The 15,295-nt window shown below is 40.4% G+C and overlaps 1 protein-coding gene across 1 annotated transcript; it reads right to left on the bottom strand.

Moving 5' to 3' along the window:
• Positions 1–11,361: 11,361 nt before the first annotated feature.
• On the bottom strand, positions 11,362–13,594 carry LOC146888682 (uncharacterized). The gene is made up of 4 exons (XM_085665749.1): positions 13,418–13,594; positions 12,059–13,320; positions 11,769–11,848; positions 11,362–11,696 (listed from the first exon to the last, which is right to left on the bottom strand). Exons 1-4 carry the CDS (start codon positions 13,592–13,594, stop codon positions 11,362–11,364), a joined length of 1,854 nt encoding a protein of 617 aa, XP_085521875.1.
• Positions 13,595–15,295: the final 1,701 nt, after the last annotated feature.

Below are 15,295 nucleotides of genomic sequence, written 5' to 3'. Positions count from 1 at the left end.
GTGTTTATTTTTTTTATTTACGCAGATGAATGATAAAGATGAGGTAAAAGGTTAATTGATGATGGAAGAATGTGTGATAGTGATGATGGTTTTTGTGTTCTCTATCTGGAAGACGAAGGTTGGTGATAATGGATAAAGTGGGATTTGAGATTGAATTTGTGCTTGTGAAAGTTGAAGGTGATGGTTGCGCTGGTTAGGACAGTGTGTGGGTGCTTAGTTGTTGGTGGAGGAAAAGAGTGAAATGTGATGAGTTAAAGATGAATGTTGTTATGTGCAAGTTGTAGATGAAGGAAAATGGAGATGATGAAAAGGTGTAGAATGAAGGTTGTGATCAATGCTAGTGTGTTGGTTATGTAGAGTGTTGAGGAAGGGAGTGAAATTGTTGGTGTACGAGTTGGCAGTTATGATAAAATGAAGCGAAAGTTGGATGGAAAATGGGTTCAATGATGTGTGTCTCGTTGGCTGGAAAGATGAAGTATAAAGATGGTATGGATAGATGGAGGGAATCTGTGGTTGTGGGGGTTCAGTTGGGGTTTGAACGGGGAAAGCATTGATGTTGGACAAAGGAATGTGTGAGAAATGTGATGCACATGTATTAATGTGGGTGGCCATGGATTATATTCTCAAACACTCAACAACAACAACTCTCATGAATCAGCAACAAATAAAGCATCACAAACGTAACACAACACGATATCATTCATTCAAAGACCAGACAATTTCACATTCATCCAACATTCAAGAATTGAACGGTGCTTACCTATTGTAGCTTCCTTGTGCTTGTACCGGTGCCGGTGGACTTGTCTCAATATTAATTCTTCCCCTTTTGCTCTGGCTAGCCAGCTCCATCCCTTTTCTTTATCTCTCTTGTTGTGTATTATGAACCGTGTTTTGAAACTGTCCCCTCTCTCTTAAGAGTGAGTTGTCCCCTTTGTGCTAGGAAGTTGTCCTCTTTTCAAATGACTATGTTGTTGTTATTACCATGCCAATTTCCCATTTCATGTATATTCTGTTTGAATTTTTGACAATGATCAAAAGCATGAGGCGTGTTACCTTCCAGCCACCCTACTAACGTTGTTACGTCTGCAGCCACAACCACAGTAATATACAGATACCCAAAAGTTGACTCTCTTCCTTTTTTTAAATATATTTTTTTAAAAAGAACAAAATGTAGTAATAAAATAAGTTGAAAATTCAAATAAAAATAAATTGATAAGTAAATAAAATTAAAAGATAATAAAAGATAAAATAAGGTGAAAAAAAATATAATTGAAAATAAGATAAGATAAAGTAAAAATAAAAATAAAAATAAAACAACAAAAAATAAAATAAAAATAAAGCAAGATAAAATTAAAGTTAAAATAAGATAAAAAGTATAATATATATATATATATATATATATATATATTTATTTATACTCAATTTAGTATTCATTTTTTTTTGTATTTTCTTCTAATTATTTTTTAAAATTAAAATTTTATTTTTTACCAGGACGAGATTGGGTTTGACACATGGATTACAAGCATTGGAGCACTTGTCAACTTTATGTTGAGCTCTTGAAAACTCTCATCACATTGGTTTGTCCAAGCAAAATGATAATCATTGTAAGTCGGTTGTGTCAAAGGTGTTACTATTCTATAGAATCCTTCTATGAATCTTTTACAGTGGCCAGCTAGACCCACAAAACTCCTTATTTCTGTCATAGACATATAATGCTTCCACTACAACACAACTTAAACTTTAGTTGGATCCACAACTATCGCTCAAGCTTATATAACATGTCCCAAGAATTGCACTTCTTTTGTCCAAAACTAACACTTTGGCGGTTTGGCGTACAACTTCTTCTCTTTCAAAATGTTGAGCATTGTCTTTAGGTATTCAACATGTTCTTCATGAGTTTTGGAATAGATAAGAATGTCGTCTATGAATACTACAACAAACTTATCTAGGAAAGGACTGAAGATTCTATTCATATAGTCCATGAACAAGGCAAAAGCATTAATCATACCAAAAGGCATAACTATATACTTATCTTTCCTTCCCCAACTAGTTTCATAAATTTCTCAACAAAATTCCTCAAACAAAAACTATGATAAAAAAATTTAAAATAACTAAAGAAAATATAATAAATGCTAGAAAAAAAATGAGAAAAAGAAGATGTTAGTGATAAATAAAAATAAAATCAAAATAATAAAAAGCAATAAAATACGAACTAAAATGACAAAAAGTCTAACCGTGTTCCTCGACAACAACGCCAAATTTGACAACAATGTCGTTGACGTGATCAAATTAATACTACTTATCTATAACAACTTTAGTATTGTTTAGAAAGTAGTCAACAAAATAGAAAGGGTAAAGTAACACAAAGTCGTCTCCCAACGAACACGGAATTGATTTCTAACAAATTAGTTTATATAAAAACTATACAAAAGGGTTAATAAAATAAAATGATATTGAAAAAAAAAACAACAGAAGAAGATAAAGATAAAAAAATGTAAAAAACAATGATAAAGATTATTATTCAATTAATTATTGTTGTAGATTTGCAAATTAATCAATGTAAAGTCTCAATTAGTTTGTTGGTGTTCTCACTTTTAACCAAAGTATAATCTTAATTAAAAGTGAGAACTTTTAAATTATTTAAAGAAAATTCAACCAAAGTATAGTCTCAATCAAATTTTAATATGTCTAATCATGTTTATTCTTTTATCTCATCACCAAATAAAAAGCTTAATTAATCAAAGTAAAGTCTTGACTAATTTTAGTTACAATAATTACCTTTAACCAAAGTAAAGTCTTAATTATTGGTAAAAACTCATTTAATCACATGAAAGTTTCTAAATAAAATCAAAGTAAGGTCTCAATTAAATTTAAAAACTCTTGGACTCATGATCAACATGCATATAGATTTAAACACTTCACCAATTAGCTAACATGTAAAATCATTACTTTTTACGTGATTCAAAGATAAAAGATATAGATAAATAAAAACCACAACAATAATAAAAAGAACAAAGAAATTATTTCATTATAATCTCATAATCCATAATGAAATTACACTAGAACCAACCCAAGATGCTTAACACTCCATGAAATCAAAATAAAAATAAAAGAAGAAAGGGTGGAAAGAGAGAAAGAAATTAGACCCCTTAAGGGTTCCTAAACTCCAAAGTTTTGAGTTTCCTCTTTTTACTGCTTCTTGTTGGTCTCTTTATATAGGCCTTGTTTAGACTTGGACTTTATCTTTTCTTATTGCTAAAATATTTTATCTTTTGATATAATATTTGAAAGATATTCTTAGTTGATATTATCTGATTAATTATCTAAAAATATCTAAATAATTATCAACAACTAAATCTTGCCCAAATTTCCAACTCAACCCATACGATCTTGCTATCCAAATTTGTAGATAAAGTCAAATATATCAATATTCACACTTTAACACCTCTTGTTTGACCAATCTTGAATATTTTGACCAGACTTTGACCAGGTTTGACCTATTGACTTGTTGCTGTGAAATGAGAAGTTGACATGTGACAACTCTCTTTCTCTCTTGTTGTTATTAAATGAGAAGTTGACATGTGGCAACTCTCTTTCTCTCTCTTCTCTCTCTCTGTCTCTGTCTCTCTGTCTCTCTCTTTTCTCTCGCTGTCTCTCTCTCTCTCTCTCTCAAATCTCTCTCAAATGAAACTTTCCTTCCTCTTCCCTGGTGTTGTGTGTGATGATGGATGCAGTGGAGGTTTCACTGGTGGATGGATCTGACGCTAGTGTTGTTCTGGCATAATGGTAGAGTGAGCATGATGAGGATTGGTTTTGTTTGCGATTCATGCAACCTGCATCGCGATGATCTGTTCTAGTTCATGATAAAAAACGCTCTTAGTGGTGAGGCGAGTTCTGCAGTAGAGGAGCTCTTAATCCAATCTATGTTGGCTCGCAATCTTTGGGGTAGTTAGCAACATAGAGTGTTGCCCTGTAGGGGCTTCAATGGTGTGTCGTTCGCAATCTGTAGGTGCAAAGTCCTCGTTTTCTTCTACAATTGTGTGCAAGCTCGTAGTGGTCTGATGAGATGGGTGGTGGTGGAGCACGACAAATTTGTCATTAATAGTGGCTAGGGTTCACGTTATGCATGAAGGATTGTTGCGATTTGGGTTGAATCTGGAGTGTGTCGTGGTTCTAACATGGAGAAGATCTTTGAGATATTGTTATGTTTTCCGGTGTAAGGCCCTCTTATTTCAGCCCCAATATTTAAGGGTTGCCCCAAAAATCTATTGGGCCTAAGGGTTGGCCCATAGGGAGCCAAAGACCCTAAACTACCCTAACCCAAATCATTCCTCTCATTTTCAGAAAATAGTTTCCCTTACTCCCTCTTAGATCAGCCGCGAACTCTCTGCTAGGGTAACCCCAATCTTGGTCAAGGTTGCTCAAGCTCAATCTCGTTTTTCCACTCCATGTAAGTTAGCCTCCAACTCATATCTTTACTCTCTGGTCTAGTTTTTGTGGTCACTATTAGGGTTTCTGTAATAACCTCGCTTCTGCTCACTGTTTCCAGCTCGTGAATCTATTCCTAGTATTGTCGTACTCCACTGTTTAGACCTGAAGCCTTTTCTAGCTATTTTCCAGGAAAAAGGAAGCTAAGGTTTCTTAGTTTAAATTGACCTTTACCTATTCTTGGGTCTATTTTGTATTTTTGATGTATGTGTGGCATGTAAAATGTTATGAATGTGCTCGGTGCATTGCTTTGGTTGAATATTGGTGTTGGCCTACGTGAATAGTTGGGGGGGTTCTGGTTTTATCGCCCAAGCGAGCGTGTCACGTCTAGGCGAGATTAGCACCAACTTGCTCATGATGTTTGCGCGAACTGTCGTTCAGGCAACGAGCTCCTTTTTTGAGAGAGAGTCTATCTCGCTCAGGCGAGGAGGTCTCGCCTAAGCGAGAGAACGCGCAAGCCACTATTCCTCTCTTCTCGAGCTCTCGCCTAGGCGAAAGGAGCTCGCCTGAGCGAGACCTTTCTGCCTAAGCGAGAAGCTGGGCGAGAGGTGTGTTGTCCTATCTGTTTCTCTGTTCTTGGAGGGTTTGCCATATGTTTGGATTGATTGCTCTTGTAAAGTATGAATTGGGTGAAAATGTATGAATAACATGGTTTATGGTATGTGATTGATAAGTTGAACATGATTTGAGCATGTGAAATGTATGGAAAGGATTGGTTATAAAAGTAGCATGGAATTGGCATGAGAAATGATTCTATATTGATTGGTTGAGAACATGGTTTTGGTATGTTTAGGGCGTAATTCCACGATAGTTTCGTGGTGGTGCCTCATTGGTTAGGGCGTAATTCCATGAGCTTCTAGGTGAGACCTCATGGTGGTGCCTCAGTTGGTCGGGACGTAATTCTATGACCCCTATTAGTAGGAGTTCATGGTGGTGCCCCATCCATATAATTTAGTAAGGATTCAAGGCAAGGATTGCATCTTGACACTCTAAAGAGTCAATTAGTTTCACATAGAGCTTGAAACATTTTAAGGGCTAACCTTGTGTGTGGGGGAATGAAACATAGTAACATTTAGCTCGGTAGAGTAGCTCGGTATAGCAGTAAATACCACCACAAGTGCAAGCATCCGCTGAATCTGACTAATTATATGTATCCGAATGAGTCGTGTCTTGAGTCTTAGTGTATTGCTTACAAGTCATAACATGATTGGTTGACATATGCTCTTGAACTATAAAACTGTATGTAATTGTATGATAAATCATTTTCTACTCTAGCTTACCCTTTTGTTTGTTGTATGTTCTGTTTGTGTGGTTTTCTCTTTTTGCGATGATCATCAATTTATTGATGTGAGCAGATGTGAGAAATCCTCATGGTTAACAAGGAAATGGTGACTCCGCTGCATAGCCTGTCGGGGCTGGATTCCGTCTAATTGGGCTTTCTCTTAGGGCTATGACCCATGTATTGACTTGTCCTTTAAATCTTAATTTGGTTGCTGTTGAACTTTGTACTCTGTCTTGTATTGGCATCGTGGTGTGCCTTAGGATTTTAGTTTAAGTACCTTGGATATCTTTAAGGAGTGATTTTATACTCCGAATCTTTGCTCTTATATTATATTGTGTGACGTGTCATTTAAGTAAGTTTATTTATTAAATGGGATGTTACATCCGGCGAGCTGTGTGGTGATTGCGCGTTCGTTATGAATTGGTTTGTCTTGGTAGCTACGTGGCAGCGTGGAATGTTACTTTGTGGATACCTGATTCCAACGAGCTGCTCTTGGTGCACCAATGGAGCTTTAGTGGCGATCAGTGGTGGCTCACGAAGGCTTCACGCGTAGTGGTTGATTGTTGGTTGGAAGTGCTGTTTAGACCTAGGTTGAAGATGATGGTGTGAGAGCACCTAATTGGCCTAATTTTATGAGTATTATGTTGTCACGTGTCACCATGTTGGTGGACAAATTTGAAAGTGATGTGGAATAGTACTAGCTCAAGTAGTTTAGAGTATTTAGTTATGTAAGAGGATTTGGGTTCGAGTCCTGTGTATGTTATTTGTATATTATTTTAATAGTTTACTATTTTTAATGATATGCTTGATCATGATAAGTGATTATAAAATCTTAGATTTATAGGAATTATCACCAAATATGAATTCGTTGTGCACTTGCTTTGGAATTGGATTGTTGTGTTCAAACCTTGTTAAACACGAATTAGGCTTTCTATGTTAATTCTAATTTCATTTTAATCATTAAAGCCATAAAATTGAGATTGTGAAGGGAGAATAATAATGATTTAAGGGTGAGGTGAACTGCCTAGCGGCAATGAAGGTCCACCAGGCGATACGAACAAGATTGGTTTGTTTATGTGACTTTGTGGTTTTGTTTGAACATGCACCTTTGGTTTTGGGTAGTTTTATGCATGATGGATCAACCTATGCTAAATTCTGCATGATTGGGTGCCTTTAAATTGATCAAAGTATGTGCCAAAATGTTGTTTTTCGTATTTTTCGCGCAACAAGAACTGTCGGGAGCTGGTTTTGTACCGCTAGGCGCCAGGTTCTTGACTTCTGGGCATTGGGCACCACCTATTTTTCTGGTCTGTAATGTTTTCGTAAAATTACATTTCCCGATTTGTTAATCGTTCGATTTAGCTGAAATTTTGACAACGGGTTCATAACATGTTGCTCTTTAGTTTGTACGGTGTGAATTTAATTTGGATATCTGTAGTTGGAGATATATGATACGCATGATTGCTTGTTTGAAGTCTTTGAAATGCATGAGTTGGAAGCATGGTTAGGTCCTGTTGTGAGTCTCCATGAATTTCAGTGTTCCTTTGGGTTAGTCACATGTTGAGAATGGGTTTATTGGTGAATGCATGTGTATCAATATAAAGGAAATTGTTACACAAGAGGTGTGAAGTGCTATATTAATTTGCATTGGTGCATCAAATTATGTGCTTAAGTTGTTAGAGTGCTACTACTTTATATTTGATATGAGCATATATTATTCATAACTTGAAATTGAATGCTAGCATGGATTTAATGGTGGAGTATATATATGAATATATATGGATTGATGCATGTGATATATGGTGAATTCTATTAATAATTGAGTAATGGTTTGATCACTGTAACATCCCGTCAGGATATTACAAATTTAATAAAATAAATCAAAGTTAAATAATGACACCGCATTTAATAATACCTAATTTCCCAAAAACACGGGAAATTTAAAACTTTAAATATACGAGTTATAAAACCAGAAGTCCATAATTCATAAAACTGAAATAAAAGTTAATGGCTCCTGCCAAGTTTGCATAATCTTCACAAGGATAAAATAATAAATATAATACATATGTATCTACATAATATCCCATGCTAGCCCTCACTCTGAGTCTAAGCATCTCTTGGCCCACCTGTCACATCATCTGCTCCCGGGTAACAAGTTACCCGATCATCGCCATACACACACAGAAAGGGTGAGCTAAGCACATAGAAACATAGTAATTAGCATAAACTCGCTTAGGCTAAGGACCCCTTGCCCAAACTAGAACCTCAATCTCGCTTAGGCTAGTTCACCTCGCCTGGGCGAGTTTAACTCAGCAACCAAAACACGCCAACTCGCTTAGGCGAGATCCTCTCGCCTGGGCGAGTTGCACGTTCGCCCAAACACCCATTCCCACCTCGCCTGAGCTAAAATACAAGCAAAACACCACACCTGATTAAGACATCTCGCTTAGGTGAGGTCATCTCGCCTGAGCGAGACACTAATTCGCTCAAAATCCATAAAACCCTTGCCTGGACGAGAAGTCGGGCTTAACACGCGCAACTCCCTCACTATCTCGCTTAGGTGACCCTTACTCGCCTGAGCGAGAACCTATGTCGCTCAAAACTCATCCTCTTCGCCTGAGCGAGAAGCTCGTATGGCACTAGGGTGCGCGTCTCTGCTAATCTCGCCTAGGAGAGCCAAGCTCGCCTGAACTAGAAATGCAAGTTCTCTCACTGATCACGCACTCGATTCACTCCAAACATGTCCAATTCGCACCACAAAACACACCAACAGAATTCGAGCATACCAAAACAAATTACACATTACAAAACATTACATTGGCATAGTATAGACTCCCTATAATCCCCAAATTTCCAAATCCCATTTCATTCCCGTATATACCATGTATATACCCCTTTTCTCGTGCATTTAGTCCAAAATTCAACACACAACAATACCAATTTCTCCACCCGCAATTCCCATCATATGCATCACGAATTTCAGCACACATTTTCACCAAAACCATGCAATATGCACAAGAACATGAACTTTTGGGTTCAGCTCCCTTAACCTAGATTGAGTGCTCAACAATTGTGAAGACAGAACCCCCTTCGATTCAAAAATCTCTTCTAGCTTCAGCTCTTGCCCTCAAACTCAATTCACTCTCTCAAACTCGTGCTCCTCTCGAAAGCACATTCCCAGCACTGCCAAAACCCTTCCTTTTACCTAGTTTTTGGCTTTTATAGGTGCCTTTAAAGTGGGTATTAAAAATAAAACGAGTTTAGGCTTTTAATTCCTCTTCAATGTTACTTAATTGGTAAATTCCCAGCCCCCTTGGCTGCCCTATTCAGCTAGGCTTTTCTTTACCCCTTCACATTCATACCACAACTATTAGTTAACAAAAATAAAGCTTATTCTTTGCCCACCAATGTTTGAACCCGTGACCTTCCACTCATAAGGCCAAAGCACAACCACTATGCCAATTCACATTTGGTGATACTCACAAATCAACAATATCCTACAATACTAATCACATACTCATACATATCCTTAAAAATCAATAACAAAACAATCACACATAATTGGCATACATAGGACTCGAACCCAAGTCCTCTCATACAATCAAAGTACTCCCAACCACTTGAGCTAGTACTATTCCACGTCACATTAAACAACAATTAATGCCATAAAGGCGGCTTCTACCCGCATTTATTAATTAATTAATTATTTAATTAATTAATTTTCCCGAGTCTTACATTACTCCCACCTTTTAAAGTTTTCGTCCATGAAAATAAGACTTACCTGTAAAGAGATGAGGATAAGACTTCCTCATGAGGTCCTCCATCTCCCACGTCATCTTTTGGGTTGCCTGGTCCCATAGAACCTTCACAGTCTGAATCTCCTTCTCTCTGAGCTGTTTGACTTGAGAATCTAGAATCCTCACTGGTCCAACTCCAAGAGTCAGGTTCTCACGCACCTGAACATCATCCTGCTCCAACACATGAGTAGGATCCGCCACGTACTTCCTCAACTGTGATACGTGGAAAACATTGTGCAGGTTTCCCAAGTGAGGTGGCAATGCAATCTCATATGCCACCGGTCCAATTCGCCTTGTAATCTGATATGGACCGATGAATCGAGGGGTCAACTTTCTCGACTTCAATGCTCTCCCAATACCTGTCGTAGGTGTAACTCTGAGAAATACGTGGTCACCAGCCTCAAACTTGAGTGGCCTCCTCCTCTTATCTGCGTAGGATTTCTGTCTACTCGGAGTTGCACGCATCCGTTCCTGTATTACCCTTACCTTCTCAGTGGTCTGTTGTAAGAACTCTAGACCAAGTACCACAGCTTCCCCATCCTGCTGCCAACACAAAGGTGTTCGACACCTCCTGCCATACAAGGCTTCGTACGGGGCCATCCCAATACTGGAATGGTAGTTGTTATTATAAGTGAACTCCACCAGTGGTAGCACATCACTCCAAGTCCCTAGGTGATCCAGAACACACGTTCTCAATAAGTCCTCCAGGGACTGTATGGTTCTCTCAGACTGGCCATTCGTCTGAGGATAGTATGCCCAGCTCATCTTCAACCGAGTACCCAAAGTGTTCTGCAACGACTGCCAGAACCTTGAGATAAACCTCAGATCTCTATCCGATATGATACTCTTAGGCACACCATGTAATTGGACTATCTCCCTGACGTACAACTCTGTCAGCTTATCTAGAGACATCTTCTGATTAATAGGTAGAAAGTGAGCGCACTTCGTCAATCGATCTACTATTACCCATATAGAATCATGCCCTCTCACTGACCTCGGTAGATGAGTAACAAAATCCATGGAAATGCTGTCCCATTTCCACTGAGGAATCTCAAGAGGCTCTAACGTACCACCTGGCCTCTGGTGCTCTATTTTCGCTTTCTGACACACTAGACAAGATGCCACATAGTCTGCCATATTAGTTTTCATACCAGTCCACCAGAAAGTCGCCTTTAAGTCCTTGTACATCTTAGTCATACCTGGGTGTATGCTAAGACGACTCTTATGCCCTTCATCCAAGAGCATTTTCCTCACTACCCGACTGTTGGGTATACACACCCTCTCTCTGAATCGTAGGATGCCATCTCCACCCATCCTGAAGTCTTTCCTCTTCTCTGTGCCCAACTCACTAATGATATGCTGTAATTCCTGGTCCTTACCCTCTTCCACCCGAACCTCATCCAAGAATTCATTAGTGATCCTCAACATGCTGCACCGTATGTGATCTGTCTCCATATCCAATCCCAGATTCATATCTTGCAGCTTCTCGATTAACTCCAACTCCTTAATCACCATGGCCGACACATGAGATTTCTTCCTGCTCAAAGCGTCTGCTACAACATTAGCCTTACGAGGATGGTATAATAGCTCAAAGTCGTAGTCCTTCAAGTATTCCATCCAGCGCCTTTGCCTCATATTCAATTCCTTCTGATCAAACAAGTATTTCAAGCTCTTGTGATCACTGAATACCTGAAACTGTGCCCCATACAAGTAGTGCTTCCATGTTTTGAGAGAAAAAACCACCGTTGCCAACTCTAAGTCATGGGTAGGATAGTTTTTCTCATGCATCTTCAGCTAACGAGATGCATAAGCAATAGGCCGTTTCTCCTGCATCAACACACAACCTAGACCTTGGTATGAAGCATCACAATATACCTCAAACGTCTTGGTGGTGTCAGGAATAGCCAGTATTGGTGCAGTGGTCAATCTCTTCTTCATATCCTCAAAACAATTCTCACACTCGTCTGTCCATGAGAAAGACTGATCCTTCCTAGTGAGTTGAGTCAAGGGACTCACCAGCTTGGAGAATCCCTCCACAAACCGCCTGTAATAACCTGCCAGGCCCAAGAAACTCCTCACCTCAATCACAGTCTGTGGCCTTTCCCACTTCACCACGGTTTCAATCTTCGCTGGATCCACCGATATACCTTAGGCTGAGATTACATGACCCAAGAACTGTACCTCATCCAACCAAAACTCACACTTTGACAACTTCCCATACAGTTTATGCTCTCTGAGAATTCCTAGCACCACTCTCAAATGATCTGCGTGTACATCCCGACTCTCCAAGTATATCAATATGTCGTCAATGAACACGACAACAAATTGATCAAGGTACGGTCAGAATGTCCTGTTCATGTAGTCCATGAAAATAACAGGAGCATTTGTCACCCCGAACGACATCACTACATACTCATAATGCCTGTAGCGTGATCTGAACGCCGTCTTCTGCACATCCTTCGGTTTGACTAAGATCTGATGGTATCCAGACCTCAAGTCAATCTTAGAGAACACTACGGTTCCCCTCAGTTGATCCAACAGATCATCTATCCTCGGCAGCGGATACTTATTCTTTATGGTCAGCTTATTCAACTGACGGTAGTCAACACACAACCTCGAACTGCCATCCTTTTTCTTTACTAGCAGTATCGGTGCTCCCCAAGGTGATGCGCTCGGCCAAATGAACTTCTTCTCAAGCAAATCTTCTATTTGCATCTTCAACTCTGCCAACTCTACAGGTGCCATTCTATACAGCGCCATGGATACTGGGCCAGCCCCAGGGATGAGATCAATGGAGAAATCCACATCCCTACTCGGTGGCAACTCGGGTATTTCATCTGGAAATACGTCGGCATACTCCTCCACGATTGGAATCACACTGATCTTCTCGGTGGTACTATTCTTTTCTGCATGAGCCACTATCATAAAGCAGGTGGCTCCGGCTTCTACTTCGTTTATCGCCCTCTGAGCCGAGATTAACTCCAGTCCTTCATGTTCTGGGAATACCAAATTGCGCCGTCCACAATCAATTATGACGTGATTGTTAGACAGCCAGTCCATCCCCAAGATTACGTCCAGTCCCTCCAAAGGCAAGCACACCAGGTTCACCTTGAATCTGCAACCTGCCACTTCCATAGAACACCCAACGTAGACTGAACTGGTAGCCACTTGACCTGAGGAGGGATTTGAAACAAGCAACTCACATCCCAAATCACGTGTCACCAATTGCAATCTCCCCACGCACACATTAGAAATAAAAGAATGGGTTGCCCCGGAATCAAACAACACAAGCACTACATTACCAAACAGCATACAAGGTTCAAGGATAAGATTACCCGACTGTGTAGCCTCTGTGGTTGTCAAGGCACAAACTCTACCCGCTGCCCTAGCTCGCTCTGCTGGCGATGCTGTAGGTTTCTTTGTGCCAATACTCTTCTTTTTTGGGTAGTTGTTGGCGAAGTGTCCCGGTTTGTCGCATATGAAGCATTTGCGACGGTCGCCTGAACCTCCCACTCCGCCTGCCAACTGAGGGCAGTTCCTCTTCAGGTGGGGTCCGCCACACTGATAGCAACTGGGACCCTGAGATGTCTGAGGTCGGCTATACGGCTTTTTCATCTGCCTAGCCTCCGCGACATTCTTCTGATGTCGGCTCACAATAGGACCAGGGCCCTTCTCTAAATATTTAGCACTCTTGGCCTGTTCCACCAAGACCGGGAATCTCCTCTCTCTCAGAGGTGTCACCACCTTCTTCAACTAATGTTTGAGTCCTCGCTCAAACTTCAAGCACCTTCACTCCTCAGTCATATTTTGTGAGGAGTATCTCGCCAAGTGTTCAAATTTGTTGACGTACTCTTGTACCGACATATCTCCCTGCTGCAGCGCAAGGACTCCGCCTCTCGATCCTGTCTAGCAGTATCTGGAAAATATTTCTCCAGGAAACGAATCTTGAAGTTTTCCCAGGTAGCCGGCTCCTCCCGAGTCTCCATTTGTTGTTGTATACCTGTCCATCAATACTCTGCATCCTCATTCAGCAGATAGGTAGCAAAGAGCAGCTTCTGCTCATCCTCACAGTTCATCACCCTGAAAATCTTCTCACACTTGCGGAGCTATGCATCCGCTTCATCAGGGGAAGCCTTGCCAGTGAACTCAGCTGGCTTGTGGCGCAAAAAGTCTTCCACAGTCGGCACCCTGACTGGTGCAATCGCCGTCCTAGGCTGTGCGACTACGGGTGGCTGCATCGCGTCTACCATCCGGTGAATCGCCTCAGCGATGTCATCAGCACCACTACTCCTCCTCCTGTTAGCAGCCATAGCCTGGATACGTCACATTACAACTGTTAAAAATCAGTCGCTAAGTCAAATAAAACCACACAATTTTCACACTGAACACACAGCATACCACAAACAAACACATCAATCAGCTCACTCCCCACTAGCCCCAAAATAATTTAAAATATTTTCAAAACTTTTGCTCTGATACCAATTGTAACATCCCGTCAGGATATTACGAATTTAATAAAATAAATCAAAGTAAAATAATGGCATTGCATTTAATAATACCTCATTTCCCAAAAAGACGAGTTATAAAACCAGGAGTCCATAATTCATAAAACTGAAATAAAAGTTAATGGCTCCTGCCAAGTTTGCATAATCTTCACAAGGATAAAATAATAAATATAATACATATGTATCTACATAATATCCCATGCTAGCCCTCGCACTGAGTCTAAGCATCTCCTGGCCCACCTGTCACATCATCTGCTCCCGGGTAACAAGTTACCTGATCATCGCCATACACATACAGAAAGGGTGAGCTATGCACAGTATACAAATAAAACATGAATATAAATATATTTCCCAACCCATAATAACATAATTAACTTCAAAATTTCCAAATTTCCCAAACCATGACCTCATAGTCCGTCATGAGTCATATGCATGAACTAGGTCTTGGGACTTCCCTATGCTCCCACGAAACTAACTCATTCGTGGTCCAACCCTATGAGCCTATCCCGCTCATAGTCCTGCCCTACAGACTCCTCGCCTGAAGTATAAACATCCAAGTCTCACTTGGACCCTGGCGCGCACGCAATCACCATACTATGGACTCCTCGCCCAATAGTAGTCGACGGGAACATCACAGTTCCTTGCCCATCGTGCGTCCGACACATGCAATCACCATACTAAGGACTCCTCGCCCAATAGTAGCCGACGGGAACTCAACCAGTTCCATGCCCATCATGTGTCCAACCACCGAGCATATCCCAAACCCCTGATGGACTTAGTCCTTCAAGCCCACCCATCACAACACATGTATATATAATCTAAGTATGGTATAACAACAAAACACACTCACAAGCACATAGAAACATAGTAATTAGCATAAACTCGCTTAGGCTAGGGACCCCTCGCCCAAGCTAGACCCTCAATCTTGCTTAGGCTAGTCCACCTCGCCTGGGCGAGTTTAACTCAATAACCAAAACATGCCATCTTGCTTAGGCGAGATCCTCTCGCCTGGGTGAGTTGCACGTTCGCCCAAACACCCATTCCCACCTCGCCTGAGCTAAAATACAAGCAAAACACCACACCTGATCAAGACATCTCGCTTAGGTGAGGTCATCTCGCCTAAGCAAGACACTGATTCGCTCAAAATCCATAAAACCCTCGCCTGGATGAGAAGTCGCGCTCAACACGGGCAACTCCCTCACTATCTCGCTTAGGCGACCCTT

Source organism: Vigna unguiculata, chromosome 1 (assembly GCF_037176805.1).
Source record: "Vigna unguiculata cultivar grain cowpea cultivar isolate G323 ecotype 2 chromosome 1, ASM3717680v1, whole genome shotgun sequence".
Classification (NCBI taxonomy): domain Eukaryota; kingdom Viridiplantae; phylum Streptophyta; class Magnoliopsida; order Fabales; family Fabaceae; genus Vigna; species Vigna unguiculata.
This window is presented reverse-complemented; position numbering and strand designations above follow the sequence as displayed.